The sequence below is a fragment of the Helianthus annuus genome, chromosome 17 (assembly GCF_002127325.2).
Source record: "Helianthus annuus cultivar XRQ/B chromosome 17, HanXRQr2.0-SUNRISE, whole genome shotgun sequence".
In the NCBI taxonomy this organism is placed as follows: Eukaryota; Viridiplantae; Streptophyta; class Magnoliopsida; order Asterales; family Asteraceae; genus Helianthus; species Helianthus annuus.
In genome coordinates, this window is record NC_035449.2 from 179,411,885 (window position 1) to 179,428,816 (window position 16,932).

Genomic DNA, 16,932 nt, shown 5'->3' on the forward strand with positions numbered 1-16,932 from the left:
TTTTTACTTGGTTATTCATTACTCTTTTACATATCATCTACTTTATCATCGCTTTTCAAATGATTTATAAAACAAAAACATTTTACAAGGATCATGACTGACTTTTGCTAAACAACTTTTTTTCTAAACTTATAAGTCATGAATCCTAAATCAATAAAGCCTATGTACTCGTCGGCATTTTTATGCTGACGTACCTATTTTCACATGTGTTTCAGGTGATGATGCATAGGATTGATCAAGATACACATAGGCGGACTTGAGCCTTAGTGACATTAAAAGATGCAAGACTAGTTAATTATGTTATGCTTATTTGTTGTTTAGACATTGTAACTCAGTTAATCAATAAAACGAAATTTCAAATTTCCATGTGTTATGAAACAATGATTCTGTTACAACACTCCCCGACGTTTCCGCCACGATTTGTTGTTTTACGTGGTCGGGGTGTGACAATACCATCTCTACATCTAGTGATTATAATAAAAAAAAGTGAAAAGGAAATTTCATTATCAACAAAATAATTCATTATCTTTTGTTTAAGACCAGAAACTCATTTGTCATTGTCGATCGTAAGTTTAGTGGAACAAGTGAGGTCAAATCTAGAATAAAAGTACATAAGTGCAATGATGGCTTCCTCGTATTTGTGAGAAACACATGACGTTTGGTGGGACAGTGGGTTATGAACTAGTGTTGTCAAAGCTTTATAGGGTCAGGGGAGCCTCGGCCCTCCTGATTTTTCGTTTCGTAGTGTGATTTTACTGAAAATTTCCGTATTTTTTTATTCAGTTTTTATAAAATGCTTGTTGGATGAGCATTTTTACCATCGTTTCATCGAGATAAATGTCCATTCAAGGTCTTTTCTAAAATCCTCTTTGCCCTTCACGTTTGACCTTCCTCTTTCGCAACAAACGGACAAACTTCCTTATCTATACTACCTTATTAAGTAAACTAGGTTTTCTACCCTTATGTTAATTTTACATTGTGTATATATTTTGAAGCAACATGTACAAGGGAGGCAAGCTATTTTAGAGGGGGTAAACTTGCACATTGTCCAAAAATTTAAGACATTTTAGGGGCATTTTAGAGATTTCGGCACATTTGTAACCTATAATTAAGATGACATGTGAAGAGTCTTGTAAATTGATTAAATTTATGCATTGTTTTAATTAAATAAAAATTCAATCACAATTAATTAGATGGTGAATGTTTATAAAAAGTTTATCATTTATAAGGTATTAATTTTGCTTTTTAATAGTAGTTTTTGTATAAGGGTTTTAATTATGGTTTTTAATAAAAGTTTTGGTGTTTTTGGTATTTAATATTTTTTCAATGTCAAGAGAGCGTGTGAAGAGAATCTCATGTTTTTACATTTTAATTTTAGTACTATGTAATAAAAATTTTGGTATATTATTACATCCTTTTAATGTCGACAAAGGTTACCACTTGGGTTGCTAGTCTAGTGCAAGGCAAAGCCTTTCAATACACTTAAGTGTGAAGTCTTGGATTCAAGTCTCATAAGAAGCAAGAAATTCTCTGTAAAAAAAGATCGAAGGGTGTACTATGGTTTTGAAGAGTAAAAGAAGAGACTAATATGTAGGCAGTTATATATAATCTTTGCTGTTATAAACCAGACATTTTAGGCCCAACCCATTACTTATGGGCTTTAGGGTTTATAGTTATGTTTATCCCTATATATTGTAATGTTGAATAGAATGGAATATAGATTTCAGTTTATCTCTATTTCCCTTTGGTTTTTATCACGTTATCAGGCACTTGACTCTCCGCTGAAATTTACAGGCCATCTGCAACAAATCAAACTCGGATTAATTGGAAATCTGAAAGACAGCCTTCTGTTCCTCACATCCTACGGAACACACCACTGATTCTTCAACAGTTTTTCTCCAATTTCAATAACCGTCGTTCCTCAAATCCGGGTACACATCATCAAACTTTCTGCACTACGTTTTAACGTTATATTTATTACAGTATAGATATGAAAATCCAAAGGATCACTTACAACTATCGATTTTACAATATGGTAACGGGAAGAAATTTTTTTTTCATATGCTTCTATGGTGGCATGCCAACATGTTTCATGTATTTTTTTTCGAACTTAATTTTACATCTGATCCTTTGGAACAAACGAAATACGATTTTCTGTCTAGATTTTAGATTACGTGGCATATGATTATTTTATCTGGACTATAGAACACCGTAGGAGTTTTTCTCTGAGTTATACTTACAGACACAACATTTAAGAATTGAAACAACATATCACCGAATCTATTAATTTTTCTTCTTCCTCACTTACAAACGGCGGTCTCTACCGACACACAAACATCTTACCCAAAAACCTTCCTCCGGCTATTCAAGCCACCGGTTAACCGGCGCTACAATCATCTTCAACCAGTCCGGCATATTTCACTGGCAGCGACGACTCGGTTCCTACGATCTCCGCTTGTTTAACCGCCGCCGACTCGCCGGAGATGACGGTTTTGTTGGAGATCCACTGTCCTACATCTGTTTCTTTTTCTCTCTCTAATACCACCGGAAAACCACTCTATTTTTAAGGCCTGACTCACCGATGAATTTTTCTCCGATTTCTGTGTTTGAGGCGGTTGTTGTGAACGGTTGTTGAAATATTGTTTGTGGTGTCAACATTCCATATGTTATAACAATATGTTTCAAAAGAAGACTTTTCAAACCCTAACTAAAACCATGGGCTGGGCCATAATTAGACATTAGTACGTAATGTTCAAACCCTCAAGTTAATTTTTTTTGGACAATAATGTTTAAAAAGATTTTGTTATGTCAACTAAACTACACGAAAGATATAATAAACTTAACAGTTGGGTATTATTAAAATTAGAGAATTTTATTTCAAAACTAATATGTTTATATTTTATTATCTGGTTCTCAAATCCGGTTAAACCGGTTTGACCGATTCGACCAGTGAACCAGTAAAGCGTATATATACACACACAATCACACAATATAAATATGGTGGGGTGAGAGAGGCATATGAAAATTGTCTTCTTGCATAGAACCTGAAGTTCTAATCATAAAGAACCCGAAGTTCTCCTATGGTATCCATTATATACACATGCACGTTCTTAAATGCATGTTTTTTTTCCATTTGTAGATAAAATGTCGAACTTATCAAAACTTGAATTTACCGCACTTGACATCTCGGGTAACAACTACCTCCCATGGACTCTTAATGCTAAAATTTATATCAAAGAACGTTTTGACCTCCAGAAGTTGGTCTTACTCCCCAAAGCCCGCTATGAATGACTTTATTTACGACTACAGGATTTTAAGACCGCTAGTGAGTATAATTTTGCCTTTCTCAACGTTCCATGCCTCAAATATGCTCCTGTCGCAGCAATACAGGGAACGTCAATTTACCAAATATTCTGAATTGATATCATGTCTTCTGGTTACGGAGCAAAACAACTACTATAAAATCATCAATCGCGACCTGCCGGTGCAAGCCCATTCCCTGAAGCGAATGTGGCCAATTATCAAAGTGGACGAGGTAGAGGTAGAGGCCGCGACCCTAGCAGAGCTCGTGGTCGTGGTCGAGGACGGGGATATACATGGCGTCGGAAGTCCCAGAACACTAAAAATAGCGGTGGTGAATCGAGTCGACATAATACGGGGAGACCTTCAAAAGGAAAAGTAGCGGGAACCAAAACAACATTTGTTATAAATGTGGGATGTCAAATCATTGGTCCCGCACATGTCGCACCCCTAAACACCTCATTGAGGCATATCAACGCATTTGTTATAGACTCTTGCAATGTTTCATTTTACTTCTTTGAATTAACTTTTATTTATTTTTATTTCCTGAAGAAATATGTATACTAGCTCCAGTAGAGCTATTATTGGTGATAATGTCTGGTAGATAACGGTAGTACTAACACTATTCTCAAAGATATGAAATTTTTCTCTGAGTTGTCTCCGGCAGAGACACCGATTAGTACTATATCTGGTATCAATAACCTTATCGAAGGCTCCAGCAGAGCACACATAATATTATCTTCGGGTACCCAACTAACTATTGATAATGCATTATATTCAAGTAAATCCAGAAGAAATTTACTTAGCTTTAAAGATATTCGAAAAAACGGTTACCACCTAAAAACAATATCTGAACATAATATGGAATATCTTCAAATTACTTCAAACAAAAATGGCAAAGAAACAATTGTTGAACAATTAGAAGCCTTATCCTCTGGATTATATTGTACTAATATCAATCCTATCGAATCATACATGGTGTGTAACCAAAAGCTATTAGATAAAGACACATTCAAATTATGATGAGACGAATAATCAAAAGTGCAACCGGGCACTCTCTCAAAAACTTAAAAGTTTTGCTACCACAAGACTTATCATGTGCAGCATGCTCTCCGGGCAAACTTATAACTCGGCCCTCACAAACTAAATTGGTACATGAAACCCCATCATTTTTAGAAAGAATCCAAGGGGATATTTGTGGGCCTATTCATCCTTCGTGTGGACCATTCCGCTATTTCTTGGTATTAATAGACGCATCCTCAAGGTGGTCACATGTGAGCCTTTTAGCTACTCGAAATGTAGCATTTGCCCGACTTTTAGCTCAAATCATACAATTGAGAGCCAATTTCCCCGATAATCAAATTAAAAACATCCGAATGGATAATGCGGGAGAGTTTAGCTGAATCTCTGATTAAACGATTACAAATAATCGCTACACCACTCTTAATGAGATGTACATTACCATCTTCTACATGGGGTCATGCTATTTTGCATGCCGCTGCACTGATTAGATTGAGACCAACTGCTGATCATGAATACTCCCCATTGCAACTGGTCTCCGGACGAGAACCAAGTTTGTCCCACCTTAGAATTTTCTGTTGTGCGGTATACGTACCAATACCGCCACCACTACGTACTACAATGGGACCCCAAAGAAGACTGGGTATCTATCTATATTGGTTTTGACTCCCCGTCTATTATTAATATTTAGAACCAATGACGGGAGACATGGTTACAGCACGGTATGCTGACTGTCATTTTGATGAAACGATGTTCCCAGTCTTAGGGGGAGACAAGGACAAAGAAAGACTGGTAACACAAGAAATAACGTGGAATGCATCATCGCTATCAAATCTCGACCCCTGAAGTGGTCTATGTGAATATGAAGTCCAAAAGATCATACATTTGCAAAGAATAGCGAATGAATTACCAGATGCATTCACGGACACGAATAGAGTGACAAAGTCACATGTACCAGCATCAAATGCACATGCTCGAATTGAAGTAATCCCAGAAGCGATTACTATACAATGAAGCGTGGGAGACCAATCGGTTCCAAAGACAAAAACCCACGGAAACGAAAAGAGCAAAATAACGTAGTTGGTGAAAACTCACAAAAGATTATAAGTAAAACCCCAGTAGAGGTAAATGTCCCAGAAGAGACAACTATGAATCCAGAGGAAAATGAAGTTTCAGAAGAAACACCGGTACCGAACGAAAATGAGATCTCTATTAATTATGTACAAGATAGTACAATGTGGAACCGGAATAAAACACGTGTTGATGATATATTCGCATATGCTATAGCAACGGATGTAATCAATGAAAATGATTACGTACCAAAAAACTTTAGAAGAGTGCATGCACATAAATGATTGGCCAAGATGGCAAGAAGCCATAAACGCCGAATTGAATTCGCTCGAAAAGCAACATGTTTTCGGACCTGTAGTCCGAACACCTATAGACGTCAAACCAGTTTATAAATGGGTGTTTGCAATAAAAAGAAATGAAAAGAATGAGATTGTATGATATAAGGCTCGACTTGTAGCACAAGGGTTTTTCCCAAATCCCAGGAGTTGATTATGAGGAAACGCCCCTGTAGTGGATGCTATAACCCTTAGGTTCCTGATCGGCCTCACAATCTCTGAAGGACTTCATATGAGACTAGTGGATGTCGTCACCGAATACTTATACGGGACATTTGAAAATGACATCTACATGAAAATCCCTAAAGGATTAAAATTGCCTGAAGCATTAAAATCAACACCTCGAGATATGTGTTCTATAAAGCTCCAGAGATCTTTATATGGTCTCAAACAATCTGGTCGTATGTGGTACAATCGACTTAGTGAATATCTCGAAAAGGAAGGATACAAGTCTGATGTAATCAGTCCATGTGTTTTTATAAAACGATCACTCTCAAATTTCACTATAATAGCAGTCTATGTTGACGATATCAACATCATCGGATCTCCTGAAGAGATAGAGAAAGCTGCTCAGTTATTAAAGAAGGAATTTGAGATGAAAGATCTTGGTATGACAAAAGTATGCATCGGACTACAATTTGAGTATCTGTGCAATGGCACATTTGTCCATCAATCAAACTACATCCAGAAGATGTTAGTACGTTTCAATATAGATAAAGCACATCCGTTTAGCGTACCTATGGTTGTTCGATCGCTGGATCCACACAAGGATCCTTATCGCCCTCAAGAAGAAGGCGAAGAAGTACTTGGTCCTGAAGTACCGTACTTAAGCGCGATCGGTGCCCTTATGTATCTCGCAAATAACACAAGACCTGGCATTGCATTTGCAGTACATGTATTAGCGAGATACAGTTCGAATCCAACACATAGACACTGGAATGGCATAAAACATATATTCCGGTATATTTGCGGGACACAATACTTAGGTCTTTTCTATCAGAGAGATCAAAAGTCCCAACTTGTTGGGTATGCTGATGCCGGATATCTATCAAATCCTCACAAAGCAAAATCTCAGACAGGTTACGTATTCACATACGGTGGCACAACAATTTCTTGGAAGTCAACTAAGCAAACACTTACAACAACATCATCAAATCATGCCCAATTAATAGCACTATATGATGCTGGTCGAGAATGTGTGTGGTTGAGATCAATGATTAATCACATACAAGAAGCATGCGGATTAGAACAGATCAATAAGGAGCCAACAATTATTTATGAAGACAATGCTGCTTGCATAGCTCAGATCAGAGAAGGTTACATCAAGGGTGATCGAACAAAGCACATCTCACCAAAGTTCTTCTCAACATATGACTTGCAGAAAGAAGGGGAAATCGATGTTCGTCAGATAAAGTCAAGTGAAAATCTAGCAGACATGTTCACAAAATCTTTACATAGAAGCAGTTTCGAGCAGTTATCACACAAGATCGGTCTTCGTAGATTGAAAGATGTTTGTTGAATTCAGGGGGAGAATTATACACGCTGTACTCTTTTTCCCTTAACTAAGTTTTGTCCCACTGGGTTTTCTTAGTAAGGTTTTTAATGAGGCAGCATAGCTGATCCAGTAGTATCAGTTCATTTATTCAGGTCCTGAAGTACATATTTAACATCATCCTGAAGTATGTTGTTAAACTGTGTATAATTCTAAATGTCTGAGGGGGAGTGTTATAAACCAGACATTTTAGGCCCAACCCATTACTTATGGGCTTTAGGGTTTATAGTTATGTTTATCCCTATATATTGTAATGTTGAATAGAATGGAATATAGATTTCAGTTTATCTCTATTTCCCTTTGGTTTTTATCATTTGCAACCTTTTATATAAAACCAAGTTTTATAAAACTATTTTACAAACATACCGAAGGAGTTGTTTCGCCAAATCATCAAACCACATCTCATGAGTTCACACCCAATCACGGCTTCTTGCCTACCATCGTCGGTTTCAATCTTTGCAATCAAAGAGTAATCCACACGGCCATTGAATGGGATGAATGCGACATTCAATCTCTGCTCTACCCTATCATACAATTTGGTATGGTTTTTAGTTCCGCTGCAACGCGCGGGCATTCTCACTAGTAGGCTTAGATAGGAATTTGACCACATTTAACCTTACCTACCATTGTTGTATATATGTTGCTGGTCGCACGAGCCATGGTTATCAGCAAGGTTGGAGAACTCGCTAGTCGCTAGTCAGCCAGTGAGGTGGAGACTAGCGACTACTCAGGATTAATCGGATCGAGTTTTTTATATGTAATTTTCAGTTTTATGTATACATACACACACTTTTATAGGTAAATATTTTAAATAGCTAGGTTTTAACTCTTACTCAACTCGTTTTTTATGTGTACAAGATTAATTGTTGGAATTCACATGGTTTGGTTGGAAACTGCCCGGAATTTAAAGGTTTTGGCCGGAATATACATGTTTTTTGCCGGAATCTGGCCAGAATCGCTGATTTTTGGCTGGCCGGCTAGGTCCGACTAGGCCTGACTAGCGATTAATGGACTGATTAACGAAAAATTATTCAGTTACTGTCCGACTAGCGATTAATCGCCGACTAGCCGCCGCCTATTCGAGATTTTTACAACACAGGTTATCAGACGAAAAAACTTATGGGTGGTCGACCAATGAAATGAATTACACCATCACACAAAATATCGTATCCAGGATGACAAAACTTGGAGTCTACATTGTAGAATAAATGGTAATTTCTTAGATGATAATCATGTAATCACTTTGAGGTTAGGGTATTTCAAAGGGTACTTAAATCTTAATCAATATATTAAGAAAAATAAAGAACGAGTGTGTATGTTTTTTTTATTAAAATGTAGCTGAAATTGACTGAAGATACTTTTGTTTTGGATTCATTGTACTCAAGTAAATCTTAATTACACAAAATGATTTGATATACATTTTATACGTAGATAACTATTTACTTGCAAGGTTCCTTAAGGATAAGTTTATGTTCATTAGAAGTTAACAATACTAATGTTCAATGTAATCTATATGTACTTCTTATTAATTGATACAACAAGTTACAAGTAGCAACAGAATTAAAACTTTTCAACTGAAAGATCACAATACAGCATACCACATTCGTTTATTATATATTATAAAACTTCGGACCCTCGTGAGAGGGAGCTTCTTCGTTCGTTAGAGAAACTAACGTTTCATTTCCCCGGGACCAACCGGTGGCATCACGACTCCTTGACTTTGCTTCGACATATTCTCTTGCCATCCTAAACATCACGCAAAACCGACCATAAAAACACAAACTATCTGGTTATATTGGCTGCTTTTTTAAGGCTCATCTTATTCCCAACCCCCCCCCCCCCCAAAAAAAAATATATATATATTATTTTCGCATCCTTTTCACTCTCTCTCTCTATATATAGAGAGAGAGACCGGTTAGCGTACAAAATGTCTTAACGTACATTGCGTACGCGATGCATTATCAACATGCGAATTGGGTTTATAACATTCGATTTCCCTTTTGTTTATCACATGCGATTTCAAACAAAACTTGTACATGCGACTTTAGGCAATTTTTTAACATGTGATTCCTGTTTTTCCTTATGCCCATGCGATTTCATGATTCTTTGACACATGTGATTTTCATTTTTTTATAACATAACGTACGATTCTATCACCGCATACGCAATGTACGTTAAGGCATATTGTACGATATACTTTCTATATATATATATATATATATATAGAGAGAGAGAGAGGGGGGAGGTGTGTGTCCATATATTTTTTAAACTTGTAATGTAGAGATGGAGAGAAATATATTACCATAAGACGGATTAAGTCCACGGTACTTAAGCTCACGATACTCTTGACAAAGGGCACAGGGCTTGCAAAAAAAATGGACAAGACAATCGTTGCAGGGTTGCTTCGGCAACGAGTATTGATTTCTTAATTTAGTACGATACATGCACGAGTATAAGCATTCGAATCCCGTGAACACGGTAAGTAGAAAATAAACACTCCCGCTTGCACAACAAGCTGTTTATACAAGTTAAAAAAAAAAAAAAAGAAAAACTAATTATTCTTCAAAGTTAATCAAATAACGACATTTAAGAGTATCCATAAAGTGTTTTTTGAAATTTAATTATCACATTTCTTTATTTAAAAAATCATAAACATGATTAGTTTTTTTAATATTTATATTACAGCCCATACATACAATATTTTTACAGTAGTTTTTAAAAAAAATAATGCAGTAGTTTAAAAAAAAAAAATATTACAGTAGGTTTTTATTTTAAAATTACATTACAGCCCATATAGACAATTTTTTTAGAGTTTTAATTTTTTAAGGGTATGTTTCTGCTCGTTTATCATTAAATTAATTAAAATATTTTGAAATATGCAAATTTATGATTAGTTTTATACTTTATTTTTCACTTACATGCTAGATTTTTTGCCAATAGTCTACTTTTTATATACAAGTACTTTATTGTAGTTAATTGTTTTGGCATATCTACTTTATTTTCATATATTTTTCTCTTAGGTACTTTGGAAATTATAAATGATTAAATTATTACGAAGAAAAATAATCTAAAGAGTAAAGTTCTTTTTGAGTTCCTGTGGTTTGTGTATTTTAACCATTTGAATTCAAAAACCAAACTTGTCTTGATTTGAGTCCCTGTGGTTTCTAATTTTAACCATTTGAATCCAAAACGTAAACAACATTCAAATTAGAAACATTTGGTTTTTGGATTCAAATGATTAAAATTAGAGACCACATGGACTCAAATGGTTAAAATTAGAGAGCACAGGGACTCAAATCAAGACAAGTTTGGTTTTTGGATTCAAATGGTTAAAATACACAAACCACAGGGACTCAAAAAGGACTTTACTCTAATCTAAATCATTTAATTTCTTTTTTATCGATATGTTGTTCGTAATTTTACTTCGGGTAAATTACTTTTTGAGTCCCTGTGTTTTAGTGGTTTTAACTAGTTGAGTCCAAAAGCAAAATGTTTAATGACCCGAGTCCCTATAAGCATTTTCTTTAACCATTTGAGTCCTTTTGAGTCCAAATTTTAACATTTTGAGTCCAATTTTTTGGACTCAAATCGTTATAAAATGAATAAAATTAGACTCAAAACGTTATAAAATAAATGACTAGGGACTCAGGACGTTAAACTTTTTTGATTTTGAACTCAAGTGGTTAAAACCACTAAAACACAGGGACTCAAATACTCCCTCCGTCCCATTAAAAGTGTCATATTTTGAATTTTCAAAGTCTTTATTTATAAACTTTGACTTTAATTATATATTTTTTGTGTTGTATAAAACTTGATGAAAATTAACCCGATAAAAACACTTGTAAAACACACTCAAATCATATAACTTTCATCAAGTATTATCTAACACAAACAAAATTATTTAAGGTCAAAGTTTATAAATAAAGACCTTGAAAATTCAAAATAGGACACTTTTAGTGGGACGGAGGTAGTAGTAATTTACTCTTTTACTTCTTACAGACAAATCTCAGTGTCATTAAAAAAAACATTAAACGAATTTGTCTTTTTTTCATTTTTAAACGTTCACCTATACATATCTAAGTTATGTATGTGTGTAAGATATATACCTACGCATGTTGTCTTCCAAAAAAACTTACACATGTGAACTTCCTATAAATAAATTTTCTTTTTAGTTTTTACAATGTTAGAGACAAATAAACATTATATTTCATCAATTCTGATTTACACTTACGATTCAATATAGTCATTCTTTGATTCGTTTTTGTTCAAGATTAGGGTTCGTTTTTCATTTTTTCTACACTTGGCTGCCGCTGGTTGTTTGATTTCGTTGTTAATCTGGACTGGGTATACAAAGAAAGATTGTGTTTGCTGCATTTACAATCTGATTCATCTCTTCTTGATCGATTTTGTACTTGACGGCTGCTAGGGTTTTTCAGGTTTCTTTTGGTTGAAATAGGGTTGGCGGCTAGGGTTTTTCAGGCTTTTCACATAATTGTTGGCCAACATCTCTAAGGGATTAGTTTTCATACGTTCGTGATCAGATTAGGGGCTGAAGTAAGGAGTGGACTCTTGAAGTGCGGCAGCCTTGGTTTAGGGTTTCATTGCAGCTTTAAACTAGGGTTTATTCGTATTCAACACACTTCTGATTGCAACACACTTCGTTTTTTCAGCTTGACGGCGGTTAGGGTTCTGATTCGGTGTTTGTCACGGCTGCCTTTTGCTGAATTTCTGTTGACGGCGATTAGGGTTTGTCAATATTGTAATGGATGATCTTAATTGTTCTGGTGGAAACCAACAAGATATTCGTGGGAAGCCGCGATTATCGTTTGAAGAGATTGCTGCACGGTTTCTTGATGTTGATGGGAACACTTTGTAGCCAAAGCGTGGTGTAACGATTGGAACACAAAGTGACCCTAAGTCTTCAAATATCATTGATGATCTCACCAAGGCCACAGTTCCGGTTCGTTTGGAAAAACGGGATGTTGATAAGTCTGACAATTTTTGGGACTACCCTAGCAAGTTTTCGCCAAAATCAGATCTACTTGGTGCATCTTTTTCGGCTGACAACAGGGCTGCTCACGGTAAAGCACGTACTACGGGAATTGCAAGTCCTGTTTCCTTCGCTCACATTGTAAAGAATACAAAGGAGAAGGTTAAAGTGAATTTTCGGGCGATGGAATCTGCTGAGAAAGTTGATGGGGCTGATGTTGTTATTCCATTGTCGTCGGTTCAACAAGTTACTGATAGGTATGCTAACACTTTGTTTGGATATTTTCTGGGTAAACGGTTGGCATTTCCTGTGGGCGATTACTTTGCAAAAAACAACTGGGCGAAATATGGTCTTTCCCGTCTCATGATGAATGCAAACGGGTTCTTTTTCTTTAAGTTTACTTCTAAGGAAGGGATGAATCAAATGCTAGAGGATGGGCCTTGGTTAATCAGAAGTGTTCCCATAATTTTGAAGGAGTGGTCGCCCTCTATAAAGATGGAAAAAGAGGATATTAATGTGGTTCCAGTTTGGGTCAAGATGCATGATGTGCCGTTAGCGGCTTTTACTGATGATGGGCTTAGCTTGGTTGCCTCTATGATTGGGACACCTAAGCTGTTGGATACGTATACTGCCTCGATGTGTGCTGAATCTTGGGGAAGGAGCAGCTATGCTAGATCGCTTATTGAAGTGCAAGCGGGGGCTGAATTAAAAAAGAGTGTTATTGTTGCTATCCCATCTATGGATGGTAGTGGGTATTCAAAGGTGGAGGTCAAGATTGAATATGATTGGGAGCCTCTTAGGTGCTCCTCTTGTTGTGTATTTGGCCATGATGACAGCTCGTGCCCGAAGAACCCTCAGGTAACTCCAAGTGGGGATGCTGAAAAAAAATAATGATGATTTTCAGGTTGTAGAGGGCAAGAAGAAGAAAGTGAACAACCAAGGCATCCATATGAAAAATCAGAAGCCTAAGTTAGTGTACAGGCCAGTTGCCAACCCTAAACCAAAATCGTCCTCAAAGAGTCCGATGCAGAATCAGGTTTCAACGTCTAACACGTTTGACATTCTAAAGGATGATACTGGTAATCAGGGAGGTAGCAAGGTGGGTCGAGTTGAGAAGAAACCGTCGAATGACAGGCAGGAATCGGATGAGGAAGAGGTTGAAGAAGTCTACAATGAAACTAGTGCATTTATGACATCGGGTACTCATCCTTTTTCTTCGAAAGCAGGGGCAAGCACCTCTTCTACCAAGTTCTCTAATGGATAGGTTGTCTTCTTTTCGTTTGAAGGGGCTGCTGTTTTGTGGCCATTTTATTTTTGATGATGGTGGTTGAGACTATGATTTGTGTTTTTGCATTGTTTTGTCTACTAGATGTCGTGTCTTGATGTATAGTAGACTAGGTTATGGGGTGTTATAGGTCGTTGGTTTTTGTTATGTTTTACATATATGGGGCATGTCCTGTATATGAACTAGTGTGGAACACATTCTCACTACTTGTACTTAATTGCGGTTGTATTTTAATAGAATCACCGGGGTAACCCTTTACCAAAAAAAAAAAACATTATATTTCAACCATTTCTTTTTTTGTTTGATTTATTTTATCTGTGAAAAATGAACGATTTATTTAGGAATATTGGATTTTAATAATTCCAACTATTCACCGTTGGCCGCCAACAGTCCCAACTTAAAAAATAACCACTGTCAGTCCCAACTATTGGCATATTGGGCACAAATGGACCCTGAATAACAGAACCCTAACGCCATTAGTCTCCGGTCACCGGAAAACCGTTTTTTTCCTAGAAAAAGGTTTCTAAAGGTCCGATCTAAGGTTACAAAGAGGTTTGGGACGGAAATGTTGAGTTTTCCGGCCAAAAAGTTGTGTTTTTTTGGCGAAAAAGAAGTTTTCCGGTGAAAAATGAGTTTTCCGACAACTTTAATAATTGGGTCTTTTACTAGAAAAAGGTTCCCAAAGGTCCCTAATAAGGTTACAAAGAGGTCTGGGACAAAAATGTTGAGTTTTCGGGCCAAAAATGAGTTTTCCGGCGACCGAAGACTAATGGCGTTAGGGTTCTGTTAGTCAAGGTTCATTGGAGGCCTATATGTTAAAAGTTAGGACTGCCAGTAGTTATTTTTAAAGTTAGGACTGTTGGCGCGACTTAGCGGCCAACGACGAATAGTTGAGATTATTAAAATCCAATATTCCATTTATTTATTATTTATTTATGTTCTTGCACAAAAAAAAAAAAAAAAAAAAAAAAAAAAAAAAAAAAAAAAAAAAAAAAAAAAAACTATCTTCGACATAGAACCTTCCCCCACACACATATACACATATGTATATATATATATATATATATATGTATGGTTTTAGAGTTTAATTTCACCCATGCTACTAGGATGCATCGGTGAAGATACCATCCATGGTTCGAATTCGTGCGAAAACTGGTCATATGTATATTACTTACAAGTGGTTCCTTTGTCGACAATCTCAGCAATTCTTCCAAAAGAAATGCACGGACACCACCATGTCAAACAACCTGTGCATGGTTCCAAAAAACTGCATGAGTTGCAACTACATATATATAAGACCAAGCACAATAAGAATAAGGAGAGCTAAAAGTAGTGGAGCAATCAACCGAGTCCAAGCTCGACCACGCTCGAGCTTAAGCTCGGTTTGGGCTTGGCTCGTTTATCATATCCTGATATCCTAATTAATTTATATTAATTACAGAGTTAATTGCCCGGATGGTCCCTGTGGTTTCACGTTTTTTCACGTTTAGTCCCCACCTTTTGAAAATAGCAGGTATGCTTCCTATGGTTTGTTATTTTGTTACTCGGATAGTCCTCTGAGTAGATATCAGTTAGTTTGGAAATAGCAGATATGCTCTCTATGGTTTGTCATTTTGTTACTCGGATAGTCCCCTGAGTAGGGGACTATCCGAGTAATAAAATGAAAAAGCATAGGGAGCATACCTGCTATTTCCAAAAGGTAAGGATTAAATGTGAAAAAACATGAAACCATAGGGACTATCCGGGCAATTAACTCTTAATTATAATTAATATGGGATATATATAATTTAGTATTTTTTTATAAAATTATAAATATTAATCATTAGTATTTAAATATATATTTAATATATTAATAAAAAATATATATAAACAGCAGGCTCGTGACACGAGCCGGCTTGAGCTCGATAAGCGAAGTTCGGGCTCGGACTCGGACTCATTTATTAAACGAGCTTGTTTTTTAGGCTCGGCTAGTTCGTGCTTTTTTTCAAGCCGATCTCGATTAGTTCGGCTCATTTCCACCCCTAGCTAAAAACACTAAAAACCATGCTTACTCATCATCCACGTCAAAAAACACCCTTCTTCAAAAACACCTAACACCATCTTTTTACCTTTAACCACTATTCCACTCTCTCTATATATTCAATCTCACCTCAATAATCACTTTTTTAGTGCGGACCTATGAATTATTTTATGGGGTGCAAACGAAAGGTTTAACCAAATTTTTAAAATGTGCGGTTAGGATTTTACCCAGTAAAATACATATTTTTTTTTTTCAAAAGATACGTCCGTCCATCGAACTCTCTACCTAGGTCCGTCCCTGATTTTTTCTTGTTTTTGTTAAGAACTACAACCCAAAAACGACCGCAGAAAACGAGTTCCACAATAATAAAAGCCGATGATGTGGCGTTTTTAAAACTAAAAACATGAAAAAAAAACATCCTATTATGAATACTATATATATATATATATATATATATATATATATATATATATATATATATGTTGTAGGCTTACAACTAGAGCAGTCTTTGCCGCAGTCACAAAGGCCGGTGGACCATTCGCCGGAAGTGGTCATATCTGATCGATCAGTCGGTGGTTTGAACTTTGAAGTGGTGGTGAATCATTTAGGTGTTGTGCACAACTCATTTATAGCCACATCATATATAGTATATTCTGTCTTTTACGTGGACATATTTAATTGTGCATGATGGCACTTGTCTCTACATAAAATAAACATCATGATTTTAAGTCTATACGTAGTGTGGCTTGGTATAGCGTCGTCGAATACCGCTACGAGAGCGTTATAGACTGGATCTTTTTCTCCTTTGCGAAAATTTTCACGGAAGCCGTACCCTCCGTCATTTATTTTTCTTTCACACATATATACATATATATCAATATATGTATAATTGAAAGGGTATAACCCTACTACACACTCAGGTTATATAACCCCTCATAACACCCCCCCCCCTGCGTTTCTTACACATTGCCACTTGTCACATAACCCTCCACTATTATACTCCATAGGGCCTTATGACTACACATGGCCTCATCATCATCATCATACTCAATAAATCTCACCAATAGCAAAACTAAGGTAGAGTTTGAAGAGGGTAAGATGTAGACAACCTTACCTCTACCCCGAAGGAATAGAGAGGTTGCTTCCAGTGAGACCCCCGGCTCGATAGTAGCTTTGCATCAAGCCTTGGACATAAGACACCTGACACTCAACAATCGAGACAAAGGCCAATTAATGTGTGTATCCCCATGTCTTTCAGCTATCAACGCCACCACATGATGCATAATCAATCGTCCGTCACTTTTACCGTTATTTTCACGAATAACTTTAAAAATTAATGCAATTTTACTTTTGCCCACT

The 16,932-nt window shown here is 36.3% G+C and overlaps 1 protein-coding gene across 1 annotated transcript; it reads right to left on the reverse strand.

The window, feature by feature from the left end:
• Window positions 1-8,774: 8,774 nt before the first annotated feature.
• On the reverse strand, window positions 8,775-16,221 carry LOC110925768 (cell number regulator 7). Its single transcript, XM_022169614.2, has 4 exons — window positions 16,068-16,221; window positions 14,729-14,800; window positions 9,581-9,793; window positions 8,775-9,024 (listed from the first exon to the last, which is right to left on the reverse strand). Exons 1-4 carry the CDS (start codon window positions 16,126-16,128, stop codon window positions 8,948-8,950), a joined length of 423 nt encoding a protein of 140 aa, XP_022025306.1. The 5' UTR covers window positions 16,129-16,221; the 3' UTR covers window positions 8,775-8,947.
• Between the last annotated feature and the right edge of the window lie 711 nt (window positions 16,222-16,932).

Bases quoted from the DNA above. Each gene is read 5' to 3' on its own strand.
- LOC110925768 (XM_022169614.2), bottom strand. From the start codon at position 16,128: ATGACCACTTCCGGCGAATGGTCCACCGGCCTTTGTGACTGCGGCAAA. The intron at 14,801-16,067 runs GTAAGCCTACAA...AACCATGCACAG, and splicing joins CGGCAAAGACTGCTCTAGTT to GTTGTTTGACATGGTGGTGT. The intron at 9,025-9,580 runs GTAATATATTTC...CGTGATGTTTAG, and splicing joins TGGACTTAATCCGTCTTATG to GATGGCAAGAGAATATGTCG.